The sequence below is a fragment of the Bufo bufo genome, chromosome 3, assembly GCF_905171765.1.
Source record: "Bufo bufo chromosome 3, aBufBuf1.1, whole genome shotgun sequence".
In the NCBI taxonomy this organism is placed as follows: domain Eukaryota; kingdom Metazoa; phylum Chordata; class Amphibia; order Anura; family Bufonidae; genus Bufo; species Bufo bufo.
In genome coordinates, this window is record NC_053391.1 from 340,486,024 (window position 1) to 340,512,863 (window position 26,840).

The 26,840-nt window shown below is 44.3% G+C and overlaps 1 protein-coding gene across 1 annotated transcript in view; it reads right to left on the reverse strand.

The window, feature by feature from the left end:
• Positions 1 to 728: 728 nt before the first annotated feature.
• DNALI1 (dynein axonemal light intermediate chain 1) overlaps positions 729 to 26,840 on the reverse strand; it is a 31,875-nt gene continuing 5,763 nt past the window's right edge. Inside the window, exons 4-6 of the mRNA XM_040421910.1 lie at positions 25,876 to 26,054; positions 12,901 to 13,065; positions 729 to 1,131 (exon numbers count right to left, since the gene is read on the reverse strand). Coding sequence (XP_040277844.1) covers positions 1,096 to 1,131; positions 12,901 to 13,065; positions 25,876 to 26,054 — 380 coding nt within the window. The 3' untranslated portion in view covers positions 729 to 1,095. The remainder of the gene's footprint in view (positions 1,132 to 12,900; positions 13,066 to 25,875; positions 26,055 to 26,840) is intronic.

Below are 26,840 nucleotides of genomic sequence, written 5' to 3' on the forward strand. Positions count from 1 at the left end.
CACTTGTATGGGAGCAGCGGGGAGCAGTGCTTGGTGGTGGCCGGACCCTGGGAAATCCGGGGTCCTCCAGCCACAGCTCTCCCCGCTCCGTTCTCCTTGTAGGTGTGGGTCCCAGAGGTGGGACCCGCACCTATCAGACAATGGGGGCAAAGCATTGTATGTGATGGGAATACCCCTTTAAATCTAGTTTTACTGGATCTTTGTCATCTAGTGCAGTTAGGGCTGTTCACATCTCCTTTTTGCTGTACGTCAAAAACTTTTGACTGTCACTGTTTACATTTCTGTATTTCTTTTTGCAGAATGATGTACCATACAGCGGTTTTGTGTCCAGAAAAAATAAAACGTATAGAATTTTTTTTTTTTTTACATTGGGAGATGGATTCCGTTAAACATATCCGTTTTTATCCAGATACTTCCTTTTATACACTTCAAATCTTTATTTAAAAAAAGGAAAGATTTCACATTGTATCATGTATTTTTTATTGTATGTGTAAACGTATCCGCTTGTCAAAAGTTAAACAGCAAGAATTTTATTAACTTCTGGGTCCAAATATAAACATTTTTGTGTTTTTTTTTTATGATATCATGGTTGGTGGTGGTCCAAACAAGACCTCCTGATCTGGTCATTCTCTTTTGAAATGAATGGGAAGGAAGCTGCCAGCAATGGTCGGACCCCCAAAGATCAGTCTTTTATGACCTGCTGCAGTAAACGCCTGGGCTCACAGGAATTGTCTGTTCCAGCCATCACGGACATTGTACTGTAGTAGTTTGGATATCGGACTGGCGCACGTTACATGCCAGAAATCTGTTTTAAACTCTGTCCAACAGAACGCTGTCATGTGAGAACCCACAATATACAATACTTGGAAAGAGGTTAGAACAATTTTACCATCAAAAGAACTTGGATATTGAATATATTGAGGTGTTTCATTATAGGATGAGCGATGTCCTAACATTCTTCTTGTCAGGGGGCGTTTTAATATTTATATAAAAGCCAAATATAATTAGAAATGTGACCCAGAGGTACAAATATTAGTTTCTTGGCATTAGCACTAGCATCGAATCCAGACTGCAGACACATCTCGTCAGCAGATGTTACTTCTTGGGCGCAATAATTCCTTCGAGCTGTGCCTGTGATAGAAAGCAATATTACAGTCGTTACATACAAAGCCTGAGTGCACGGATATGCAAATGAAAAATATTAACAATGTGAAAATAACAGTGCCACTGGATTGTTCGCATTGACTTCTTTACATATTGCAAATTTGGTCAGTATTTGGAAGCAAAAATGAGGCATTAAGGCATCTTGCACACAACCGTATGTATTTTGCGGTCCGCAAAAAACGGATCCGCAAAAAATACGGATGACATTCATGTGCATTCCGGATTTTGCGGAACAGAACAGCTGGTCCCTAATAGAACAATACTATCCTTGTCCGTAATGCGGACAATAATAGGACATTTTTCTTTTGCGGAATGTAAATACGGAAACGGAATGCACACAGAGCACCTTCCGTTTTTTGGGTGGACCCATTGAAATAAATAGTTCCGTATACGGTCCGCAAAAAAAAAAAGGAACCTTTTTTTTCCATTTACGTTCCGTTTTTTTGGTGTTCCGTATACGGAACCATTCATTTCAATGGGTCCGCAAAAAAACGGAATGTACTCCGTATTTCCGTTCAAAGATAGAACATGTCAGTGGGGCTGTAAAAAGAATGCATCCATATGTCTTCTGTATCCGTTCCGTTTTTGCGGAACCATCTATTCCAAATTTTATGCCCAGTCCAATTTTTCTATGTAATTACTATATACTGTATATGCCATGCTTGCGAAAAACAGAAACCAAACGGAAAAATGGAACGGCAAAAGGGAATGGAAGCGGACCAGAAACAGAAACACTACTGAAACAAAAAACGGAAAAACGTATCCGTTTAAGACGGACCGCTAAACACTGAAAAAGCCATACGGCCGTGTGCAAGAGGCCTAACACAGATGTATAAGTGCATGTTTGCATGGAGTATTTTCAGCTATGATAAAAACCTAATTTGGAATCCACATCAGTTTTTTTTTTGTCAAGTATTTTTTGCTGACGCATTTCTAAGGCCTCTTTCACACTTGCGTTGTTGGGATCCGGCATGCACTTCCGTTGCCGGAGGTGCCCGCCGGATCCGGAAAAACGCAAGTGTACTGAAAGCATTTGAAGACGGAACCGTCTTCCAAATGCTTTCAGTGTTACTATGGCACCCAGGACGCTATTAAAGTCCTGGTTGCCATAGTAGGAGCGGGGGAGCGGTATACTTACAGTCCGTGCGGCTCCCGGGGCGCTCCAGAATGACGTCAGAGCGCCCCATGCGCATGGATGACGTGATCCATGTGATCACGTGAACCATGCGCTTGGGGCACCCTGACGTCACTCTGGAGCGCCCGGGGAGCCGCACGGACGGTAAGTATACTGCTCCCCCGCTCCCCACTGCACTTTACCATGGCTGCCAGGACTTTAGCGTCCTGGCAGCCATGGTAACCATTCAGAAAAAGCTAAATGTCGGCTCCGGCAATGCGCCGAAACGACGTTTAGCTTAAGGCCGGATCCGGATTAATGCCTTTCAATGGGCATTAATTCCGGATCCGGCCTTGCGGCAAGTGTTCCGGATTTTTGGCCGGAGCAAAAAGCGCAGCATGCTGCGGTATTTTCTCCGGCCAAAAAACGTTCCGTTCCGGAACTGAAGACATCCTGATGCATCCTGAACGGATTTCTCTCCATTCAGAATGCATTAGGATAATCCTGATCAGGATTCTTCCGGCATAGAGCCCCGACGACGGAACTCTATGCCGGAAGACAATAACGCAGGTGTGAAAGAGCCCTAATACAGTTTTTTGTGTGTTTACAGTTTGTCCGCTACAAATTCCTCAGCATATCCCACTGCAGGAACTGTTACACTGTGCTGATGTTTCTGCTGTGGGAATTCATGTGGACCCGCCCTAGGTTTAGCGCCATTGAATGGGCTCCCTCTACGGCTTTGTGAGGGGCCCGCGCAGTAGCCATGGCAAAAATGGACCTGTACTTTTGTGAAAAACCACACGGCAAATACCCTCACTGCAGGAACTTGAAAATAATTGGAGATGATGTGAGAGCAGATTCGGCTCGGTTTTAGGGCTCGTTCACACGAACGTGTGATGCCCGTTGTCGTATTGTGGACCGCGGGCATATATCATATAGGATACACACACAGTGATTTTTAAGAAGTGAAATTAAGTTTATTGGATTTACAGAAAGTGTGCTATAATTGTTTAAACAAAATTAGGCAGGTGCATAAATTTGGGCACCACAAAAAAGAAATGAAATCAATATTTAGTAGATCCTCCTTTTGCAGAAATTACAGCCTCTAAACGCTTCCTGTAGGTTCCAATGAGAGTCTGGATTCTGGTTGAAGGTATTTTGGACCATTCCTCTTTACAAAACATCTTTAGTTCATTCAGGTTTGATGGCTTCCGAGCATGGACAGCTCTCTTTAAGTCACACCACAGATTTTCAATTATATTCAGGTCTGGGGACTGAGATGGCCATTCCAGAACGTTGTACTTGTTCCTCTGCATAAATGCCTTAGTGGATTTTGAGCAGTGTTTAGGGTCGTTGTCTTGTTGAAAGATCCAGCCCCGGCGCAGCTTCAGCTTTGTCACTGATTCCTGGACATTGGTCTCCAGAATCTGCTGATACTGGGTGGAATCCATGCGTCCCTCAACTTTGACAAGATTCCCAGTCCCTACACTGGCCACACAGCCCCACAGCATGATGGAACCACCACCATATTTTACTGTAGGTAGCAGGTGTTTTTCTTGGAATGCTGTGTTCTTTTTCCTCCATGCATAACGCCCTTTGTTATGGCCAAATAACTCAATTTTAGTTTCATCAGTCCACAGCACCTTATTCCACAATGAAGCTGGCTTGTCCAAATGTGCTTTAGCCCACCTCAAGCGGCACTTTTTGTGCTGTGGGCGTAGAAAAGGCTTCTTCTGCATCACTCTCGCATACAGCATCTCCTTGTGTAAAGTGCGCCGAATGGTTGAACGATGCACAGTGACTCCATCTGCAGCAAGATGATGTTGTAGGTCTTTGGTGCTGGTCTGTGGGTTGACTCGGACTGTTCTCACCATTCGTCGCTTCTGTCTATCTGAGATTTTTCTTGGTCTGCCACTTCGAGCCTTAACTTGAACTGAGCCTGTGGTCTTCCATTTCCTCAATATGTTCCTAACTGTGGAAACAGACAGCTGAAATCTCTGAGACAGCTTTCTGTATCCTTCCCCTAAACCATGATGGTGAACAATCTTTGTCTTCAGGTCCTTTGAGAGTTGTTTTGAGACCCCCATGTTGCTACTCTTCAGAGAAAATTAAAAGAGGAGGGAAACTTACAATTGACCCCCTTAAATACTCTTTCTCATAATTGGATTCACCTGTGTATGTAGGTCAGGGGTCACTGAGCTTACCAAGCCAATTTGAGTTCCAATAATTAGTTCTAAAGGTTTTGGAATCAATAAAATGACAACAGTGCCCAAATTTATGCACCTGCCTAATTTTGTTTAAACAATTATAGCACACTTTCTGTAAATCCAATAAACTTCATTTCACTTCTCAAATATCACGTTGTGTGTCTCCTATATGATATATTTAACTGACATTTTTTATCGTAACAACCAACGATTTATACAGGAAAATCATGATGATTAACAAGGTTGCCCAAACTTTCGCATCCCACTGTATAAGTAAGGTCTAAGGCCACTTTCACATCTCTGGTGATAACATCCGGCAGGCTGCTCCAGCAGAGAACAACCTGCTGGAGTTCATTACATCCGCCGGATCCCTATTGACTATAATGGGGACTATTGCTTGATTCTATATTGTGTATTATTAAGTAACACTTCTGTCTTGAGAAGTTGCTCCATTTTCTACCCCACCACTTTACTGGAGTGAGGCCTTATTCACACATCACAGTGACATATCAAAAGTTTGATCATTGGGGTTCCAAGTGCTGACCCCCCCCCCCCCCTCTCCCTTGTATCTCTAAAACGAGGAGCCAGAAGCACTCACACAAAACTGTCTCTCCTCACTGCCAAAGCCACCGCAAAATTTTTTATTCTCTGACCTGTTATAATGTACATGATGTAATCTGTAGTGAATGTATCTTCTTACCAGTGTCTGTATTTGTGAGTTATCCCCTCCCTTCTGATCCTCAGCTGTGTCATGTGACCAGCAATCAGACTTGACACAGCATGATATGTGTGGACAGGCAGTCATTTTCTCTATGTATTCCTATGGGAGCCTCACTGTCAGTCTCATAGGAATGAATAGAGAAGTAACTGACTTCCTGTCCTGTACCAGTTGGAGATCCAGGAGTTGGTCACATGACACAGCTGAGGATCAGAAGGGAGGGGATAGCTCAGAGATAGTCACTGATGAGAAGATTACATTCACTACAGGTTACATCATGCACCTTTCTAGCAGGTCAGAGAATACATTTTTTTTGTCTCTCTCCAACAGTAAGGGGAGGCAGTGCTCTTATTGGCGCTTTTAACTCCTCATTTTAGTGAACTCAATCAAAACCTTTCATATGTCACTATGACATACCAAAAGTTATTTTTCTTTAAGTACAGGTACACTTAAAAGATTTAGTCCAATTTTTATTTCATTTCTCTGTTAAAACATACTTAACAAATGCTCACCTGAAAAGATTTTGTCAAAAAGATGCTCCTGTATCTAGATACACAGTTGTTCTGGCACCCCCTTGTCTTCTTTTCATACCCTTTTAGAACATCCACCTAAATGCACTGGATACCTTTGGTGGACTTTCGCAGCAATATATGGACACAGGTTTCCAACTGAAGTCTTGTTAGGCTTTGTGTGACATTACTCCCTTTACACTGTTTGGCAGCATTTTTTGCATAGGTTTTGTTGCTGTTTTTAACAGCAAAATGCTTCAGCCAGATGTTTCTATTAAGTCTTTGGCAATTCACTGAAACGTCTACATGCATTTTTGTAATTTTTTTCTTCAGAACACAGGAAATTCTGGGTAAGGTGTTTTCCTGGCTTTTTCCCCCCATAGATTTCTGTTAAGGGCTTGAAGTCCCTGACCAGAAATGGTCAGATATTAATCTTCTAAATTGCCCCACATATGGAGTAGCACATACTAAATGTACTGTCCTCCACACAGGACCATCTATCCACACAGTCAGCTGTATTTACCTGTGCATAACGTTATATGGAGCAGCGCACGTGGCTGGCCACAGCCCACAAACCTCCTCCCTACCACAGATCTACTAGTAGGAAGGAGCAAGCCCTGTTTCAGCGACTGATGGGATCCCAGCTGGACACCCACCAGTCTAACATCTTTTCTTTGGACAGATGTGTGTAATCTGGAGCTTCATACTCAATTCTGCACTATTCACAAGTACTTCTTCCTGGCCTAATTTCTGTACAGACACTTTAAAGGGCATCTGTCAGCAGTTATGTACCTCCGAAGCTGGTAGAACTGCTGCACGTGCACTTGGCAACTGAAGGCATCTGTGTTGGTCCCATGTTCATATGTGCCCACATTGCTGAGAAAAATGATGGGGGGGGGGGGGTTGCCGTCACACCTAGAGGCTCTGCTTTCTCTGCAACTGCCGCATCTTCCACTTTGACAGGGCCAAGCGGGATGACACTTATAACCTAAACTCTAGTGCACTGCCACCAAATATTAGCCCGCACCCAGAACGTCTCTGGTGTTTCGGACATTTTTGAACTAGAAGATTGTGGATGCAGTATCTCTCTATGTGCACCACAAGAATATCTAGGCACTTGGTATTTCATCCTGCAACTTAGTGCATAAGAAACATCTGAAGAGGTGATTTTGATTTCCTTTCTGACTGTTATAGAAAACACGGAGTGAAATCTACGCATGAAGGCATAACAGTTTTCTTATGTCAGGCTATGCCCTCAGTTGACTTAAAATTCTGCTATTGGAAAATAAAATGCTTGGCATTTTTATGAAAAAAAAAAAGAAAAGATGAAAGATGGTGGATTAGACTGGGGAACATTCACTACAGTAAGTTGGCTTTGTTCTCGGTTTAAGGCATTGGTATATATTTTGCTCGTGGGATATTTATTGCAACAGGCGGACTGCCCTTTGTAGATGGCATTAAAATACAAGGGTACCTCTACACTGATTATTTCATGATTTTTAAATGTGGCCATATCCTTCATCATTGCCTTCTCTGTTAGACGGAGAGGGCAGTGAGGAATATTTTGCAGCATCTGCACTACCATCAATATAAGGAATCTTATGACAGTCAGGCACCACAGACTTAATTAGGTGAAACAGAGCAATGATTTGTAAAGGAGATAGATCTACCAAATGGCGCACAAACCAATGATGGACTACATGTCAGCTTTGCTCAACAAAGTGCCACCTATCACCACTTTCTATAGTCTAATAAAACTAAAATATCTTGCCACCAGGTCTTTCCTTCTACATGTTCTGTTGTCTCTTTCTCCCCAGCTGTTAAAGTGTGTCTCTGATTGTAAAAGCTTTCCGTAAATCAATAGTACAAGTGAAGATAAGAAACCTTCGTAGACTTAGATAAAATTGCCTCTTTTTCATGTAGCAGCTCAACCTTAAAGGACTTGTAGTCTCAGTGTTCTTCCAGGGGGGCTCTGTTTTCCTGGCTAGACCAGCGAGATCACATCAATAATAGGGGACTACTGCAGCCAATCAGTGGCCTCTTCAGTGCATCGTTGACGCCAGTGATTAGCTGCAGCAAACGTAAGATTACTGCAGCCATGAAAACATAGCCGTTCCAGGAGAACTGGAGTGGCGATGTGGGATATATGTCAGGTAACTAATCATCTATTATTTATTACAGGTCGATCCTCTGAGTTGTCTGTTTTCCTCTTGAAACCAGACAATCCCTTTAAGGCTACATGGGGCAATTTTCTGCTGTGGATTCTACAGTGATTCCATAGTGGATTTATTGAGGATTTTTCTGCAGATTTTCTGTGGATTTTACCCTATGCATTGCAAAGTATGTATATTTATGCTGCAGATTTCAAATCTGCAATTCAGTGGCTAACTGAGAGATCAGGTTATGTGCTGCCTATAGAATTCCATAGAGGAAAGTAGGGGCCGGGGTAGGATACCAGCTGCTATGAGGTCTACCATACACTGCACAAAGCAAGAAGAGGAGATTCTGTATATTCCTCTGTCTCCTTGTAGCACCCCATCACAAGCAGCAGCAAGGAGGACATTATACAGAAGTCCTAAGCAGTGTTGCTGTTAATCCAGCTTTCTAGAGTCAGCAGTGTCTTTCTGTCTCTGTGTCCCTCTAGCAGCAACTTCCTCCACCTCCTGTAGACTTTTATGGACAGCATGAAACTGGTTCTGTTAGTGAAGCTAAAAAGCTGTCTTTTTGATCAGTGATTTAGAATAAGTGAACATTTAAATGGGTTTTCCCCACTAACAATACTTATCCACAAGATAAGCATCTGATCTCTAGGGGTCCAACCACTCTGGAACCTCCAGCCATCAAGAGAAAGGAGGTCTTGAAGAGCATGAGGAACTTTAGCACCTCTCTTCTCAAGACCACAGGGGGTTCCAGCAAGTATTGTTAGTGGGAAACCCCTTTTAAGGAGGTAAAGGGAAGGAGGAAAGAAACTGAATTATGGAAAGGAAAATCTGAGGTAGATTTTAAGGGCTTACTATATCAGTGACCATGCTTTCTACACATGTATTGGGCGCATTATCTATAGTCCAGTAGTAGCAATTGAAGTATTTCCTACATAAACCTAAATTCCGATGAGGACTACCATGTGGAATTTCCCTGCAGGCTGATGCCCAAGGGGCCTCCTTACTGCCACTGGCCGGGTACATAATGACCTGATGCTCTCAGCGTTAATACTGGGAGCATCAGATACTCATATACCAGGCCAACATCTGCTGGTCCCCTCTTGAATTGTATTCCTATCCTCAGGATGGTGATACAGTTGAATATCTCAGCAGGACATGGGAGCCCATGGCTCCCTGCCCTGCTGTTCACCTTCATAGACCACAGGCCACTATATGAGGCAATGTACAAATAGAGCAGGGACACAGGCTTTACAGGCCACAGGCCTGCACTGGAGATGGTGACTTGGAACAGGCCTTTTTAACTCTTTCCTTGGCCACTGTGAGTCTTGTGGAACATACTACTGGGGGCACTACTTGGAGCAGTCCAGGCAGCATGCTGAAGGTAGGACTGGCTTAGTGTTATCTCACCCCCTAAGTCCCCTGCTCTGTATCTTAATTAGACACAACTGGAGGGGAAGGAGGACAGAATGTGGCAGCTATTGATGGCCACCACAGAGGGACAGCTTCTGGAGAGGTATACTGTGCTGCACTGTGGTATTTAACAGCGTTAGCGATGATATGGCAGTGTAATACTGCAGCTGATTACCCGAGGAATCAGTTCATCCGGCAAGCCAGATTTTTAAGCATTCTTAAAAATCATTGTTGGCCAGCGGCAGATCGTGCTGTCTAATCATGATCTGCAGCCGGCTAACAACTAGTCAGTATGGGGACGAGCAATGGCATAACTCCCATACTGTGGAGGAGATCGCTGCATGCAGTAGCAGGTGTCCTCCGCTGACAAGAAAGTGATTGCTGGGAAGGAATACTCCCCTCCCAACAATCGTCTGCCTGATCTTTTAATGTAATACAGCCCTTACTTCTTTTGTTATTTTATTGCATTGAGAGCAATTTTTATTTTTTTTTAATGAATGGGTTTGGACAATTAAATAACAGCACTGAATAACTGAGACTGCCCCCCCCCCCCCCGGGGCCCTGGAAATCTGTGAACTGAGTTCTGCCTCTGGACAGCGATACAGATGACTGTGCTGAGGCAGGGGAGGGAGAGGCGTGTCCCTTTCCCTTCCTCTGATAGGCTGCAGGCACTAGGCTGGCAGCCTATCAGAGGCCGGCGCAGGCGGCGCGATGACTTCTTCGCGCCGCCTGAGCCGTACAGCGTGGGACACAGGCTGGAAGAGGCCTGCATCGCATCGCTGCCAAGGAGGTAAGTATAAGTGTTTTTTGGTGTACAATACTGGTGGCTACTGGCACATAATGGGGGGGGGGGGTCTGGCTACTGGCACATAATGGGGGGGGTCCGGCTACTGGCACATAATGGGGGGCTCTGGCTACTGGCACATAATGGGGGTCTCTGGCTACTGGCACATAATGGGGGGCTCTGGCTACTGGCACATAATGGGGGTCTCTGGCTACTGGCACATAATGGGGGTCTCTGGCTACTGGCACATAATGGGGGGGCTGTCACTACTGGCACATAATGGGGGGGCTGTCATTACTGGCACATAATGGGGGGGCTGTCATTACTGGCACATAATGGGGGGGGGCTATCATTACTGGCACATAATGGGGGGCTGTCATTACTCGCACATAATGGGGGGCTGTCATTACTCGCACATAATGGGGGGCTGTCCTTACTGGCACATAACGGGGGCTGTCCTTACTGGCACATGATGGGGGGCTGTTATTACTGGCACCTGATGGGGGGGCTGTTATTACTGGCACATGATGGGGGGGCTGTTATTACTGGCACATGATGGGGGGGCTGTTATTACTGGCACATTATTGGGGTTACTATAGGGGCATCTACTGAGGCCACAAAGAAGGGGTGTTTTATATGGGGGGCTCTGTACAGTAGAATTTTAAACTGGGACACATTATGGTGGGTACTATGAGGAAGGGGGGAGAGGAGTACTATGGGGTCATCTACGGGGGGCACTAAGAAGGGGTATTTTATACTTGCAAATTATGGGGGACACTGAGGGCATCTACTGGGGCATTTTATACTGGTACATTATGGGGGGCACTAGGAGGACGGGGTGAGAGGAGCACTATGGAGGCAATTACTGGGGGCACTATATAGGGGTATTTTATACTGGCACATTATGGGGGCACTATGGGGACATTAGCTCAACTGGGGGCATTACAAGGGGGTATTTTTTGCACTGTCACATTATAAGGAGAATTATTTCTACTGGGGGGGCATTATGGTGGGCCTTATTACTCCCCCATGGTATAAGACCCCTAGTAGCAGCACCAGCCTCTCCCTGCTCTGCTATCCCTCTGCCCCTTCTCCAAATCCTTATTATGAAATCTTTCTTATTAGGATAAAACACTAAATCAGCTCCACCGAGCCCCCCAGCCAAGTGTTGAAGTGGTGTCCGAGATCCCCAAGGGCCAAGCCAAGTAATTGTAAGTTTTCCTATGGAGTATGTTTATGTTATACACATACACTCACCTAAAGAATTATTAGGAACACCATACTAATACGGTGTTGGACCCCCTTTTGCATTCAGAACTGCCTTAATTCTACATGGCATTGATTCAACAAGCTGCTGATAGCATTCTTTAGAAATGTTGGCCCATATTGATAGGATAGCATCTTGCAGTTGATGGAGATTTGAGGGATGCACATCCAGGGCACGAAGCTCCCGTTCCACCACATCCCAAAGATGCTCTATTGGGTTGAGATCTGGTGACTGTGGGGGCCATTTTAGTACAGTGAACTCATTGTCATGTTCAAGAAACCAATTTGAAATTATTCGAGCTTTGTGACATGGTGCATTATCCTGCTGGAAGTAGCCATCAGAGGATGGATACATGTTCTCATTCTGTTTACGCCAAATTCGGACTCCTCGGTTGTAACGAGTGGTTATTTCAGTCAACGTTGCTCTTCTATCAGCTTGAATCAGTCGGCCCATTCTCCTCTGACCTCTAGCATCCACAAGGCATTTTTGCCCACAGGACTGCCGCATACTGGATGTTTTTCCCTTTTCACACCATTCTTTGTAAACCCTAGAAATGGTTGTGCGTGAAAATCCCAGTAACTGAGCAGATTGTGAAATACTCAGACCGGCCCGTCTGGCACCAACAACCATGCCACGCTCAAAATTGCTTAAATCACCTTTCTTTCCCATTCTGACATTCAGTTTGGAGTTCAGGAGATTGTCTTGACCAGGACCACATCCCTAAATGCATTGAAGCAACTGCCATGTGATTGGTTGACTAGATAATTGCATTAATGAGAAATACAACAGGTGTTCCTAATAATTCTTTAGGGGAGTGTATAGCCTACACTGTGCCACACAATATACAGTATACCGCTACACTGTGCCACACAATGTACAGTATACCGCTACACTGTGTAGTCTGTTCTATAAGCACCATTGTTTTGTGGTGGCGGTTAGAAAATAATCTGGCCGTGCCCCTCCCAAGACCAGGCTCTGGATCCGCCACTGCACAGCTCATGCGTTATTATACTTTGTGATAATGAATATGCCCCCCCCCCCCCTTCATTACATTCTCAGAAACAAGCAGAGCATGGATGTCAATAAAATTATGCCCCCCCCCCCCCCCCCGGAAAAATTTCTGCGGACGCCCATGCCTCTCCCAAACCCTGCTGTAAATGAGCAATGAAAAGATAGCAAACGCAATACAGCATCTTATTAGAATTTTGGACCTGGAGAAAAGGCTCCTTTACAACTGAGCAGACTGATCTCCTCCACAGTATGGGGAGGAGTGATTGCTAATGCTATCGCTCACCCCATACAGAATCATTGTTTTCTTGGAGAAGAGCGTGTTTAGATGGCACGATCTACTGCTGGCAATAATCAATGATTTAGGTGTCCTCACCAAAGATCCTATTACCTGACAAACGAAGCATCTTTTCACTGTTCGTTAACAATAATCTGCCGGAACATTAGGCAGTCTAAAAGGGCCTTTAATCATACAGTAAATACATTTTATGCATGAAGTGAGTATGAAATAGTATTCTTCTAGTACCAGAAAAATCTGAAAAATTGACATTTCTTACCTTCAACTGCTGGTTGGTCCGTTTCAGGAATTGTATTTCCTCAGCATGCTTCTTCTCTTCTACCTGCCGCCTCTCTGCCTCCCGTTTCTCAACGGCCTCGCACTTGGCTTTCTGTTCATTAACCTGCCTCTCAAGATCTTTCTTCTCCTGCTCTAATTCTGCAATCTGTAGACGATAAATGATGACTTTTAAATGGAAATAAAGAAGAAACAATGGTAAACGACAAATTCTCACATTAGTAGCACATGTTGGCTTTCTTGCCGGTCAATACTTTTTTTAGTAATCTTTTTATTGAGTTTTATATATCGTACAAATATATGCAAACATGAACATGTATACATGAATCTGATCAGACAATAGATGTCAGTTAACAGAAATAAAGCTGGACATAGATATTAAGATGTATCCGGCTGAACCTGGCCATTTCAGTGGAATTGGCAGACCATTTATAGTGTATGGGGACCTTTCGACTTTTCATGATGGCACATGTCAGACTTGAGAAGGTTGAATTTCTACATGCCCCATCCTTTTGTTCTCACGGAAATAACCCACCAACCAGAAGTGTCTGGAAGTGGCTTAATCCCCTCTACTATCCACAACACCCATGCTCAGCCAAGCTAAGCATGTATGTGTATGGGAGAGGATCAGGAGAGATACCTGTTGGCTAAACAAGGCTGACCAATAGTTATCTCATGCTGATTTTACAAGGAACAGACCTCCCTCTCTCCACCACCCAACCTTTTGACTTCACAAATGGAGCTGTCGATTGACTTCAACAGACAGTTTGTTATGTTGCGTGCGGAGGGGAGTGTGTGTGTGTGTGTGTGTGTGTGTGGGGGGGGGGGGGGGGGGGGGGGTCAGACAGAACAAGCCCCCTGGTGCCCAAGGAAAAAGTTCCAAAATGTGAATGTGCCCTCCCGCCCTACCATCAGTCTCTAAATTTGAGCATGATAGCTATTGAATGGACAATTGTTCAGTTGCTCCCATCCATCCCATATAAACACATCGGGGATCATTTATTAGGATGCTGCCGAAGGATGTGCTTAACTTAAGTTAAGCGCAACCTCCGGCGGTCCGTGGGCTTAGACTGAAATTTACACAAGCTCGTAGTCATAGATTTTAGTCATCATTTATGCCAGAAAAATCATGTAAATGACGATAAATGAGTCAGGGCCAATAGACCCCACTACGCCCTCTTTTTGGAAAGTGGTGAGGGTGGCATCCCTACCTTACACATATTAAACTGTCATCACTGCCCTGTAGCTGATATAAGCAGTTAAAGGGAGTCTTCACCTATATGACATATTTTAAACTGATAATATAACTCTGTGGGACGCAAATACATAACACTGATGGTACCTTGGTTTAGTTTTTCAGAGTTTCCAAAGCACCAAAAATGAAGTTTTAAAGCTATGCAAATTAGATATCGCAAGTGCCCAGTGCTCCCCGCCTTACTTGCGCCTGACTCCTCCCCCCTGCTTCGTCCAGCCAGCCCTGTACACTGCCTACTGTGGGCAGCTGCATCAGTGAACTGACTGTGCATGCTCGGGATTGGCGGTGAAGTGAGTTGGCGCAGGATTTCAGGAAGCAGTGACTTTAAGAACATCTGTCAGCAGATTTGTACCTATAAAACTGGCTGACCTGTTACATGTGCACTTGGCAGCTGAAGGCATCTGTGTTGGTCCCATGTTCATATGTTCCCGCATTGCTGAGAAAAAGGATGTTTTAATTTATGTAAATTAGCCTCTAGGAGCAAAAGGGGCGTTGCCTTTACACTTAGTCTCAGCTCTCTCTGCAGCTGCTGCATCTTCTGTACTTTTATAGACAAGGCCAGGCAGTGTAAGAGTGTTCACATCTGCATGGCTCTGACAATCAAAGTACAGAAGGTGCGGCAGCTGCAGATAAAGGTGAGCCTCTAGGAGTAACAGCAATGCCCCCGTTGCACCTAGAGGCTCATTTGCATATATTATTTCTCAGCAATGTGGGCACATATGAACATGGGACCAACACAGATGTCTTCAGCTGCCAAGCGCACATGTAACAGGTCAGCCAGTGTCATAGGTACAAATCTGCTGACAGATGAACTTTAAGGGCACTGGGCAGGCTTACAGTGAAATATGGGAGGAGAGATAAACCACAGCCTCCGGAGGGCATGGGCACTTGCATTCGGGGAGGAATGCCCCTGGGCATTTGCTAGTCATTTGGATATATCTTCAAACATAGTTTTTTTTCAACGTCAAATACACAGAAGGGAGAAAGAAAGGTACCATCCGTTAACTGTTTATATCACCTATAGGGCAGTGTGTAAAGTAGGTGACAGACTTAAAATTTAGGAACAATTGCTTTTAGTTTCCATGGCACCTATAACCTTATCAATCGCTTGGACACAACTGACTACACTAAGAAATTTAAAGGCAGAGAAAATGTCCCTTTTAATCCATAAATTGTCAGCTATCTCATCTTCCACAAAGCAGCCATATAAAATTCAAGGGGTGGAATGTATTAATCTATTTACACCAATATTCTGTAGTAGAAGAATAATACATTTAGTGCGACTTTTAGAATTTTCCACCACATGCTAAGTGGGTGGGGCTTAGCAGGAGGGGTGGGACCTTCACGGCCAGACCCATTTACCATGATTTACACAACAAACTGATTTGCTTTTCTGGTGCACAAACTGCCAGAAGATGTGCCAAATTTATGGGGTTCTCCGTGATTTTGATATTGATGGCCTATACTCAAGATATGTCATCAATTTCAGATCGATGGGGGTCCAACTCCTGGCACCCCTGCCGATCAGCTGTATGAAGAGGCCGCAGCGCTCTTTGTGCGGTTAGGCCTCTTCCTAGGCCATGTGATATTATGTTCATGGGTCACGTGGCCTAGGTGCAACTCAGATCCATTCATGTGAATGAGACTGAGCTGCAATACCAAGCACATCTGCTTTCCAATGGATGGTGTTCTGCTTGGTGAGCTGTGAGGAGCTCCTTAAAGGGATTGTCCCACAAAAAATATTCTACATTTTTCAAACCAGCACTTGGATCTAAATACTTTTGTAATTACATGTGATAAAAAAATGTAGTATAGCCAACGGGTTATTCACTGAAATCTATCTCATAGCGCCACCTGCTGTTTGCCCTTTTTGTAAATTCTGTGTCCTTCACTGAGTTTGACATACATGCTCAGTTCCATCCTTCCTCTGCCACCAGTTGCAGCAGAAAGGGCACACTTCTTGAGAAAGTGCATGCCCTTTGAGCTTTCAGCTTGATATAAATCTAGAAGAGCAATGAATGGGGAGATCTCTGGATCCATGTGATGACCTATTCTATGGAAATTCCGGAGAACCTCTTAAAGAGGCCTGTGCCTAAATTTTTTATCTTACTCCAGTGCTCCTCTGATTTAGGGCTCATGCCCAAGGTCGTAGATTTGTTCGGCATCCGATCCCCATTATTTGGGACCCATGCGTACCCATTAATTTCAATAGTGCCGCAAAAGATGTGGACAACACACCCGTGTGCTGTCCGCATCTTTAAGTCCATTCCGTGACCCCACAAAAAAATGGCAGTAGGCCCTCAGCTGGTATCCGCAATTTGCGGACTGCAAAAACGGCTACGGCCGTGTCCGTGAGCCCTTAGACTGGCATTTGAAACTCCGTCCTTAATAAAGGGTTTATTCATGTCATGATCATTATATAGTCGTTATGAAATGCGCAGAATCTGCGACACCACCCACTGTGCGATCATGTATGCAGCTTTAGGGAATGTACACAGGAAGCAGGAAAATCCGCTATGAGTCCATACACCCGGGACCCCCGCCGATCAGCTGTTTGAGAAGGCCGCGGCGCTCACTGTTTACCGCTGGCCCAGTGACGTCTTGACTAGTATCAACTAGCGTGGGCGGGGCTAAGCTCTGTTCACTTAAATGGAGCTTAGCCCCGCCCACGCTAGTTAATACTAGTCGTGACGTCACTGGGCCGGCGGTAAACAGTGAGAAGGCCGCGGCACTACTGGAGCGCCACTGTCCTCTCAAACAGCTGATCGGCGGGAGTCCCGGGTGTCGGACCCCCGACGATCAGAAGCGGATTATCTATCCAAAGGATAGATCAGTTAAAACAAAGTGCAGAACCCCTTTAAGTTCAATGTTTTGTTAATCTGAATTTTATGTGATGGATCAGAACACAATAGTCTAAGTTGGTGAAGTGAAATGAGAAAAATATATAAATAAAACTATTGTTCAGAAATAGAAAACAGAAAACTGGCCTGTGCGTATGTATTCACCCCCTTTGTTAGGAAGCCCATAAAAAGCTCTGATGCAACCAATTACCTTCAGAAGTCACATAATTAGTGAAATGATGTCCACCTGTGTGCAATGTAAGTGTTACATGATCTGTCATTACATATACATACCTTTTTTGAAAGGCCCCAGAGGTTGCAACACCTAAGCAAGAGGCATCACTAACTAAACACTGCCATGAAGACCAAGGAACTCTCCAAACAAGTAAGGGACAATGCCCACCAAAACTCACGGACCGGGCAAGGAGGGCATTAATCAGAGAGGCAGCACAGAGACCTAAGGTAACCCTGGAGGAGCTGCAGAGTTCCACAGCAGAGACTGGAGTATCTGTACATAGGACGACAATAAGCCGTACGCTCCATAGAGTTGGGCTTTATGGCAGAGTGGCCAGAAGAGAGCCATTACTTTCAGATAAAAATAAAAAGGCACGTTGTGAGTTTGGGAAAAGGCATGTGGGATACTCCTAAAATGTATGGTGGAAGGTGCTCTGGTCTGATGAGAATAAAATTGAACTTTTCGGCCATCAAAGAAAACTCTGTCTGGCGCAAACCCAACACATCACATCACACAAAGAACACCATCCCCACAGTGAAACATGGTGGTGACAGCATCATGCTGTGGGGATGTTTTTCAGCAGCCAGGACTGGGAAAATGGTCAGAGTTGAGGCAAAGATGGATGGTGCTAAATACAGGGATATTCTTGAGCAAAACCTGTACCACTCTGTGCGTGATTTGAGGCTAGGACGGAGGGTCACCTTCCAGCAGGACAATGACCCCAAACACACTGCTAAAGCAACACTTTAGTGGTTTAAGGGGAAACATGTAAATGTGTTGGAATAGCCTAGTCAAAGACCGGATCTCAATCCAATAGAAAATCTGTTATCAGACTTAAAGATTGCTGTTCACAAGCGCAAAGCATTCAACTTGAAGGAGCTGGAGCAGTTTTGCAAGGAGGAATGGGCAAAAATCCCAGTGGTAAGATGTGGCAAGCTCATAGAGACTTATCCAAAGCAACTTGGAGAAAAAGGTGGCTCTACAAAGTATTGACTTTAGGGGGGTGAATAGTTATGCACATTGACTTTTTTTCTTTTATTTTGTCTTATTTGCTTCACAATAAAAAAAAAAACATCTTCAAAGTTGTGGGCATTAAACTGTCAATTAAATGATGCAAATCCTCAAACAATCCATGTTAATTCCAGGTTGTGAGGCACCAAAATACAAAAAAAGTCAAGGGGGGGTGAATACTTTTGCAAGGCACTGTATATTCTTTGTACATTGTTGCACACTATGTTGGAGCTACATCAATCAATAACCCTAATCCTCCTTTACATTCAGATATCATTAATCAGCCGGATTACCGCGCCATGACTTGTCCTGCGATGTGGAGACAAATGGCAGCTGGCACAACGCTACTACTGTGGCTGATAGGACACCTTAATGCCTAGCTTCTCCACATCTGCTCAGACCCTATTTCTGGACATTGCACTTTAATAGTATTAGAAGGCTAATCGGAAAATGAACATTCGTGGAGACAGCGGCGGTCATGGTTCCTCTCTAGTAGACAGTTAATGTCATTTCTGCCTCTTGAATCATATTAGCCAATGATGTGTTAACGGCAGGAAAGAAAAAAAATCCCACCCACAACCATCTATCCAGGATGCAATTTGTTTAGAACTGCTTGGCAATTTTCTAAAAAGCCGTTCCAGTGCTGTTTCATATTTATAAAACTTTGATAATGTGATTAAAATCCAAGTTTGTCGACCATGAAATTAGAGATTCAGGTATAAAATTGGTTAAAAAAGAAATGAAATCATGTTTAAGGCAATGACCATTCTATGCTAAAGCTATGAAGTCAGTGTTGAGATATGGAACCGTTTTAGAGCATAGAAAAGGCAATTTCATTGTGTATTAGCTATGGTTGAAGAAGTTAATATTCCAGATCCTGGCTTTACATGCGGAGATTCACAGCACTTAACCAGAAGGATTAGACATGGTGGCTGTCTGACGCTGAAGGGGCTGGAAGAGTTTGCTTGAAGAACTGCTTTGTTTGTGACACGGTGACAGCTGATCACTCATTCTACACGCCAATGTGGCGAGTTTAACTTCATAGCTCCATCAAAGTTTCCAAATTACGGAATCACATCTGATGAACTAATAACAGTTAGCTGGAGGGGACAAGAACACCTCTTCGATGGCTTCTACAACTGCAAATTGGGATACCATAGGCAAGCATGTGTTCTGTCACCTAACTGGTGCTATAGTCATGTCGCTGTACAACCGGTGGTTATATTTGACTAGCTTAGCCCCTGTTCACACCATGTTTGGTGTGTCCCATGTGTGACTGCATGCCATACGCACCTCTCTTTTCTATTGGAGAATGTAGTTCACTATATGTGTCTGTACAGTATGTTGATGTATACTGGCCACCAGTGATGGCCAGTTTGCATTGTTCGCCCGCGAACATATGCGGGCTGCCATCTTTTTTCACAAGTCTGGCGAGGCACAGGTAAGCCCTTACCTGTGCGCGAGCCGGTCTGAAAACAAGTGCAGTCAGCGGGAGCAGGCAGTTCCGAGAACAGCCACCGGGGGCCTTCATCGGGCTGTTCTCGGAACTGCCTGCTCCCGCTGACTGCACTTGTTTTCAGACCAGCTCGCGCACAGGCACAGGCAAGGGCTTACCTGTGCCTCGCCAGACTTGTGAAAAAAGATGGCAGCCCGCATATGTTCGCGGGCGAACAATACAAACTGGCCATCACTGCTGGCAAGACATTTGCCAAAAGGACAAATGATTGCTCCATTATAGGCTATATGGATATATGATTTGGTGTACATTCTAGGAGCAATTCTCTGCCTATAAGCCTGTAAGAGTTATTAAAGCATCTTAGAGATAACCTGCCTGTAAGAGTTATTAAAGCATCTTAGAGATACCCTCATTTACTGTAAAAAGATTACACCTTTACTGAAAACCAGTTATCTGGGACTTCAAAACTGATGGCCTATCCTTAAGATAGGTCATCAATATTAGGTTGTCGGGATCCAATTCTTGGCACCCCTGCCCAAAGGCTGAAAGGGCTTCAGCACTCCATGGCCCCTTTACTGCTTACCATACTTGTGATAATGGCTGTGTCTGGTATTACTATTCAGACCTACTCACGTGAATGAGACAAAACTGTAGTGAACTGTAACACCAGGCGCAGCCACTACTAAAAGTACAAAGCTGTACCTGGCAAGCATTGAAGGGTACCTGAAAATACAGAAGAAAAATCTACTGCTATTTTTACTGTGTTTCAGTTTTTTTCTGTGTATTATATGCAGTTTTTGCCACGCGAAAACCAGCAGAGACCAAAGTGTTAAAACGGAGGTCAGACACAGGTCAGGTCAGGCAGCAGATGGTCAGAATCCAGGAATCAGACAGGATGCAGTACATGGTCAGACAAATGGATACAGCACACCTTAGCAGGGAACTAACAAGCTAGACAGCCTATTGCTCAGGCACCCTCCCATAAGGGAAGGTGCCTTAAGTACCTAAAGGTGGCCAGCCATAAGCTGGTGTGAATTAGGGTGCACATACTGGCCCTTTAGGAGCCAGAGGAAGGCACAGGGAAAGGTCTTGCCAACAAGGGAGATGAGTCAGTTGACTCTGGCAGCTGGGCCCGCCGCAAGGAAGCTGAGGAAGACCAGCAGGTCCGGGCCAACAGACAGAAAGCAGGAGGGTGAGTGGGGTGGTGTCTGTGCCCACCAAGGAGAAGGAGGGGTCGGGGAAATTCCGTTATCAATATAGGTATACGTAAAGCATCTATCAGATTTTTATGGCATATTCTATACTTTTTATCTACATTACGATCCAGGACTTTGAATAGTGGCGGAGATATGGACATTGATGCAAAGTGTCATTTAGATCATGTTGGCAGCCATGACAAGGATTACATGCTGCAGTGTGTGACTAATGAATTTTATATCACATGATCCCATTCAGGGCTACTGATTAGCTGGTAAGGACATGTGATGTGCCATGTGACTTGGCAGATCCAATCACACCATTAGTGTAACTCTATCAGGACATCACACTGATGCTGTAATTTATACTGACACGGTCCCTATAAATGTAAAGCTGGACATTTAGATGTTGGCAGAACCAGCTGACCATTCAATGTGGGTGGGGGCCTCCAGACTCTCCCCAACGGCAGAAGGATCTGGCTTTTGGATTTCATCATTGACCTCACAAGCACGCACAGCCGAACCAAGCATACATGTGTATGGAAATTTGGGGGAGATAGCTGTCTGACAGCTAATATGTATGGGCTGCATTACTCTTTCAAACATAAAATGCTAAAATGTTGAGTTGTATGCAGCCCATCAAAATAAAAAGTTTAACTGCTTTGAAGTTTTGGGCTCTTCTTCATCCTGTGGGCAGGCAGAACTCTACCACCATCTAGTGGACATTATTAAAACTGTAACATATAACAATTTGCTATTTCATAGCAATGCTAGACATAACAAAAAAAGATAGGCAACATTCCACTGGATTTTGAGGCTAGGATGAGTGGATTTGTGACTATTTAGGCATGTTGGAAGCAAAGGTAGTTGCCCTGCCCGCCATTGCCCTTTAATGCCAAACATGTTCCTTGGGATTGTAGACTGAGCTCGACGCAGGCCAGTGGAGTTCTTTCACACCAAATATGAAAACCATTTTGTTTTGTGCGTACTCTCCATTCACTGAGCCAGTGCTCAGCTATTTTTGGAAGTTCTATAGTGGTGAATAGAGGGTGACCATGCATGCACGGCTAGCTCGCCGTTCACTTCAGGGTCCCAATTCTTGAGATAGAAGTATGTCCCAGAGAAGGGACCATGCACCTGGCAATATGCCATAAACCGAGGGGGATCCTGTGTTTCACTAATAAAAACGGGAACTGCATCAGAAACTGCCCCAAATATGTGTGAATCCAGTGCTGCTTCTAAGGACAGATTACTTTTATGGACTGGGCAGGACTTTGTCTAGGATCCCCTCAGTTTTGTTATGGACAGTGGGTGTGTAACCGCTGTGTTAACCAACATATATGGCTTTGGTTGTTATCCTGGCAGTCCCCTGATATTCCCCTTTTAACCACTGTACAGGGATCTGGACTTCGCTGCAGGGGATCCACCAGGCCACTACCTCCTGGAGTAGTCTCTGTGTGGTTAACAGCTGATCCACCATGGTCAGGGAACCGAATGGTCAGGCAGAATCGTAGTCGGGGACAGGCCAAGGTCAGGGCTGGTGGAGTGTATGCAATACGGAAACTGGTCTGAGGTCAGGGCAGGCAGCATAGGATCAATACAGAGATCAGACAGGTCAGGTGGTGGTGGATCAGAATACAGTAAACAGGCAGAAGGTCAGTACACTGGCAGACAACAGACACAGCACGCCTTTGCAGGAACTTATCTCTCAGCAGATTTGTACCTACGAAACTGCCTGATCTGCTGCATGTGCGCTTGGCAGCTGAAGGCTTCTGCGTTGGTCCCATGTGCATATGTGCCCGTATTGCTGAGAAAAATATTATTTTAATATATGCAAATGAGCCTCTAGGAACAATGTGGGTGTTGCCATTACACCTACAGGCTCTGCTCTCTCTTCAACTGCTGCACCCTCTCCACTTTGTTTGACAGGGCCAGGCGTGAAGACATTTACACTGCTGGGACCTGTCAATCAAATTTGAGAGGGTGTGGCAGTTGTAGAGCGAGCAGAGCCTCTAGGTGTAATGTCAATGCCCCTGTTGCTCCAAGAAGCTCATTTGCATATATTAAAACATCCTTTTTCTCAGCAATGAGGGCACATATGAACTTGGGACCAACACAGATGCCTTCAGCTGTCAAGAGCACATGTAACAGGTCAGCCAGTTCCATAGATACAAATCTGCTGACAGATGCCCTTTAAATATTGATCATCTTTCCTTAGGATAGATCATCAATATCATATTGGTGGGGTCCAACTCTCAGCGCCCCCACCACTCAGCTGTTTGAAGAGGCTGCGGCACTCGGTTGATCTCTGCAGCCTATTCTGCATGTGCTCATCAGTCACATAGCCTTTGTACAGCTCAGTCCCATCTAAATGTCCCGCTATGCTTTACTGTATACAACACTTGGCAAAAAATATATTAATGACATATATGTACAGCACAAGTCTTCTCTTTAAAGGGGTTGTCCGGGTTCAGAGCTGAACCCGGACATACCTCCATTTTCAACCAGGCAGCCCCCCTGACTTGAGCATCGGAGCAATTTAGAATATGGTGATGTAAAGAAAAAAAAACTTTTATTTTTTTAAAGTATTAAAACACATGAAAAACTATACAAATATGGTATCAATGTAATTGTACTGACCCGGATAATGACAGTAACAGGTTAGTTTTACTGCAAAACACTGTAAAAACAACACAGGCAACCCTATTTGGAATTTTTTTCCAGCTTCTCACTAAATTATATACAATATAAAATCATGTCATTATAAGGTACAAATTGCCCCCCCCCCCCCCCCAAAATCAAGCCTTCATATGTTTATGTGAATGGAAGAAAAAAAACTATTTGGCTCTGGGAAGGCCAGGGGTAAAAAACCGAAAATCGCTTGGTGTAATCTGTCATCTACTTAAAGGGGTTCTCCAGGAATAAAAAAAATATGAAATACTTAAATATTATTTTATAATAAATATATTCACAAATACCTTTCATTACTTAGAATGGCTTGTTTTGTCTAGGAGCAATCATTAGGAGAAATAAAATGGGCGCTGTCCTATCAGTACACACAAAACCTGTCCTAATCACACAGTTACTTCACCACAATGAGCCATAATGCTGTCTCATCCTCCTCTCTGCTCTGCTTGTCAGGAATCATGATCCTGAATACAGGTGAATCTGTGGGAATGGAGAAGATGATGAGACATGAGAGGAGGCTGAGGTGTGGCTAATGAGCAGCAGCTCTTGTATGCAGTCTACATTACCACAGCCTGTCCGTCCTCTCTGTACTTCATGTCTTCTCATGAACTAAATTCCCCAGAGATTCAGCTGAAGATCTTATCTGTATTCAGAATCATAATTCCTGACAAGTAGAGAGGAGGATGAGGAGGCAGCTCTTTACCTCAGTGTTGTGAAGTAACTTGTCCTCATGTGTGATCAGGACAGGTATTGTGTGAACTTATGGGACAGCAGCCATTTTGTTTCCCCTGATGATTGCTCCACAGACAAAACGAGACATTATAAATAATGAAAGGTATTTTAGAATATATTTATAATAAATGAATATTTAAGTATTTTCATTTTCTTAATTCCCAGAGAACCCCTTTAAAGGGGTATTCCCATCTCAGACAATGGGGGCATATCGCTAGGATGAGCGGGGAGCGCTGTGGCTGGAGGACCCTGGATTTCCCGGGGTCCGTCCACCACCAAACGCTGCTCCCATAGAAGTGAATGGGAGCACACCGCGCATGCGCGGCCCATGCTCCCATTCATTTCTATGGGGCAGACGGCAATGGCCGAGCCAGCGCTTGGCTATTTTCGGCAGCCCCATAGAAATGAATGGAGGGCAGCTGCGCATGCGCAGTGCGCCCTCCGTTCCTTTCCTGGCTCCGTTCTTATTGTGGGACCTGCACCTATCACACAATGGGGGCCCGCACCTATCATACAATGGGGGCATATCCTAGCGATATGCCCCCATTGTCTGAGATGGGAAAACCCCTTTAACCTGTCAGAATGATTACAATTGTACATTTTTATCCAGGTGGTGAAACTGGTGCATACTTATTTCAGTGGGAGAGGAAACAAAGAATAATACAATCCAGCATGCTGATCCTTCTTTCCCCCTGACATCTTCTCCCAGGGAAGAGTAGCCCTGAAATTAGGTTGTTGGTAATCCTGCTGAAATTGGCAGGTTCAGACAACTGTTATCTATTGTGTATGGCCAGTTTATTCAGACTTAGGGCTCATGCACACGACCGTTGTTGTTTTGCAGTCCGTTTTTCACTGATCCGTTGTTCCGTATCTGAGTTATTTTCTCTCTGATTTAAGTCCTCTTTTGTTCCGTTATTGCACAAAACATATCCATATGGTTTCCGTATTTGATCCGTTTTTTGCGGATCGTATACAGAAACAGTAACTTACTAATCACCAAACACATAAGCAATATGGGCTAGGCATAGAATTTCTACAGTATGGATCCGCAAAATACGGATTTGTTCCTTGTGCGTTCTGTATTTTTTGCGGACCCCTTGACTTGAATGGGGCCTTGGACCATGATTTGCGGACAATAATAGGACATGCACTACTTTTTTGCGGAACGGCCATGCGGACAAACGGAAACGGAATGCACATGGAGTAACTTCTGTATTTTCTACAGCCCCATTGAAGTGAATGGTTCCACATACGGTCCGCAAAAAAAACGGAGCGGAAGCGGAAAGAAAATACGTTTGTGTGCATGAGCCCTTATAACGGGGAGCTGTTTTTTACATTAATGTAATCCTAAGGAAACTTGAGGTCACTAAGTAAGTTTGAGATTTTGGATTTACGAAGACTTTACGCAATAGAAAGGAAATTTAAGCTAGTGGCTTACTGAAGAAGAGCTAAGAGCGGAAAATAATGACGTACAACATGTTGGAGCAGGCTAAGTTATAATTAAATAGTTAGTAGGTTAAAAACCAATAATCAGAGGCAACCTACCCTTTTCTCTATGTCTGATTTGCCTTGTTCTGCCTGTAACGCCTTCCTCATCCCAAAAGCCACGCTGCTTTCATATAGCGTCTGGTATGCAGAGATGGTCATGTGTATTTCATCACGCACCCTCAGCAGTAAGACACCCCGCTCGGCACAGTTGATGGTCACCTGTCTGATAAGCTCATCTACAGGCATGAAAAAGAAAAATATATCATGAACTCATTTCAAATATATATATAGTATATCCAAAGAATAGGCAGCACTCCAAATGTGATGGCCCAAGGGTGATGCCTGGGAATAAACATTTGGAGTGCTGCCTATTCTTTGGATATACTACATTGGAGGAAAGGTTGTCCACCTTTTCAGTGGATTTGCACCCTAACTACTACTTTTTCACTGTGCTGCTGTTACTCTTTTGGTTTATATATATATATATATATATATATACTATACATATGTACGCACACTCATTGACAAAAAACAATAAGGCACCCAGATAGAAATGCAGTTATCTCTCAGGCAGATATATAAATGATTACAGGTGTGATCTGTTTAGACACTGGGTCTTGCCACAAGAGGGCGTAAAAATGCTTCCCTGCTGGCCACTGCCCTATAAAAAGGCTCTCAGAAGCTACTTTTGGGTAGTGTACTTCACCACCAGCAGAGAGGATTATTTGATTCGCCGACAAGCACAAGCAGCTCCCACAGTTTCATAACCACCATCCAGATACAGATGGCACCTTCACAACATATCCCTGTCTAAGGCTGGACCATTTTCAGGCACTTTGTTAAATGAAATTTGATGTCACGGCGCTCATTGCATGTCCTGTCATTGAAAGCCAGCCACCGTCACCTTCATTTGCAGTGGTGTTGTGTATGAAAACCTGGATAGCTACAGACTGGAACAATATCGTCTTTAGTGACGAATCCAGGTTCTATTTGGGATCGGGTTTGAGTATGGAGGTCTCGTG